The sequence below is a fragment of the Oncorhynchus mykiss genome, chromosome 25, assembly GCF_013265735.2.
Source record: "Oncorhynchus mykiss isolate Arlee chromosome 25, USDA_OmykA_1.1, whole genome shotgun sequence".
Classification (NCBI taxonomy): domain Eukaryota; kingdom Metazoa; phylum Chordata; class Actinopteri; order Salmoniformes; family Salmonidae; genus Oncorhynchus; species Oncorhynchus mykiss.
In genome coordinates, this window is record NC_048589.1 from 40,650,639 (window position 1) to 40,653,138 (window position 2,500).

The 2,500-nt window shown below is 44.3% G+C and overlaps 1 protein-coding gene across 1 annotated transcript in view; it reads right to left on the bottom strand.

Moving 5' to 3' along the window:
• Window positions 1–2,500, bottom strand: part of LOC110504261 (NHS-like protein 1) — a 41,953-nt gene that overhangs the window by 19,086 nt on the left and 20,367 nt on the right. Inside the window, 1 exon segment of the mRNA XM_036962741.1 lies at window positions 803–1,046. Coding sequence (XP_036818636.1) covers window positions 803–1,046 — 244 coding nt within the window.

The following is a 2,500-nucleotide window of genomic DNA, read 5'->3' on the forward strand; positions in this document are numbered from 1 at the left end:
CAGTGATGTTGATGTGTACTATGTAATGTGTACCAGTGATGTTGATGTGTACTATGTAATGTGTACCAGTGATGTTGATGGGTACTATGTAATGTGTGTACCAGTGATGTTGATGGGTACTATGTAATGTGTACCAGTGATGTTGATGTGTACTATGTAATGTGTACCAGTGATGTTGATGTGTACTATGTAATGTGTACCAGTGATGTTGATGGGTACTATGTAATGTGTGTACCAGTGATGTTGATGGGTACTATGTAATGTGTACCAGTGATGTTGATGTGTACTATGTAATGTGTACCAGTGATGTTGATGTGTACTATGTAATCTGTACCAGTGATGTTGATGTGTACTATGTAATGTGTACCAGTGATGTTGATGTGTACTATGTAATGTGTGTACCAGTGATGTTGATGGGTACTATGTAATCTGTACCAGTGATGTTGATGTGTACTATGTAATGTGTACCAGTGATGTTGATGTGTACTATGTAATGTGTACCAGTGATGTTGATGTGTACTATGTAATGTGTACCAGTGATGTTGATGTGTACTATGTAATGTGTGTACCAGTGATGTTGATGTGTACTATGTAATGTGTGTACCAGTGATGTTGATGGGTACTATGTAATGTGTACCAGTGATGTTGATGTGTACTATGTAATGTGTACCAGTGATGTTGATGGGTACTATGTAATGTGTACCAGTGATGTTGATGTGTACTATGTAATGTGTACCAGTGATGTTGATGGGTACTATGTAATGTGTACCAGTGATGTTGATGTGTACTATGTAATCTGTACCAGTGATGTTGATGGGTACTATTTCAGCGGCGATGGCCTGCGCCTGCTGCCTCATCTTCTCCTCTGGTGTCGGCAGAGGGAGGGGCTTAGTCCACTCCCCGGCAACTGTGAGGTCACAGCTGTTCGCCGTGATGTCACACCCGTTTACTGTGTCATCGATGGCTTCGTAACTGTTTGGAGGGGGGCTCGGTGGTGGCCTGAATGAATATGCCGACAGGTCCTCATCTGGCGATGACCCGGTTGACTGGTGGAGAGAGAAATTACAGGGAGGAGTTAACTAAATACACCTAGATTACTACAACTACCACAACGCCCTAGTGGAACCCCAGTAAACTACTGTAACACAGGCTAACCTCTACCACAGGCTAACCACTAGCACAGGCTAACCACTATGGAGCCCAGTGAGCTAGCCTATAGCGCACAGTGTTAGCTAAAGGCTATAGTAACTACTAGCTCAAGCTAGCCTCAGTAGGGCCTGTGGTACCTTTCTCCTCCAGCAGACAGAGAAGCAGGACTGAGACAGACAGTCCAGCAGCTTAGACCGCTGAGAGAGAGAGTGGAGGGGAGGAGAGCAGAGGAAAGGTGAGGAGCAGAGGGGAGGGGGGGGGGGGGGGGGGGGAAGAAGAGGGGAGAGGAGAGGAGGAGAGAGAAGAGAAGAGGAGAGGAGAATATAGGTTTTAAATAGGAGAGGGAATTGGAGAGGAGAGGAGAGAAAATATTGTGGTGAAGATTGAATGCAGATTAAAAGGAATCTGGAATAGCAAGTCTCAAGGCTGTTGATGGTATGATGTCAGCCCTGTCTCACCAGCGGATGTCAGTAAGTCTCCTACACTACAGTGTACTGTAGGTACTAGTGCCAGTACCTCTCTCAGACCTAGCCCTAACCTTAAACCCTAATCCTTTTTCTAAACATAACCACAACCTAACTAAGCAGTTGGTTAACAACAGATAACTGTGTATCATCTATATGATCAAGTGTTATCTGAGGAGCTGAATCAGTCTAATAATCGAATCTATATACAGGGCTTTCAGAAAGTATTCAGACCCCTTGACTTTTTCCACATTTTGTTAGGTTACAGCCTTATTCTGTAATCAATGAAATTGTCCCCCCCCCCCCCCCCCCCCCCGTCAATATACACACAATACCCCATAATGACATCACAATACCCCCATAATGACAGATGCAAAAACAGGTTTGTAGAATTATTTGCACATTTGTTGAAACTAAAAACAGAAACACCTGCAATAGATTAGTATTCAGACACTTTTCTATGAGACTCGAAAATGAGCTCAGGTGCATCCTGTTTCCATTGATCATCCCTGAGATGTTTCTACAACTTGATTGGAGTCCAGCTGTGGAATATTAAATTGATTGGACATGATTAGGAAAGGCACACACCTCTCTATATATCGGGTCTCACAGTTGACAGTGCATGTCAGAGCAAAAAACCAAGCCACGAGGTTGAAAGAATTGTCCTTAGAGTTCCAAGGCAGAATTGTGTCGAGGCACAGATCTGGGAAAGGTTACCAAAAAATGTCTGCAGCATTGAAGGTTCCCAAGAACACAGTGGCATCAATCATTCTTACATGGAAAAAGTTTGGAACCACCAAGACTCTAACCTAGGGCTGGCCGCCCAGCCAAACTGAGCAATCCGGGGAGAAGGGCCTTGGTCAGGGAGGTGACCAAGAAACCCGATG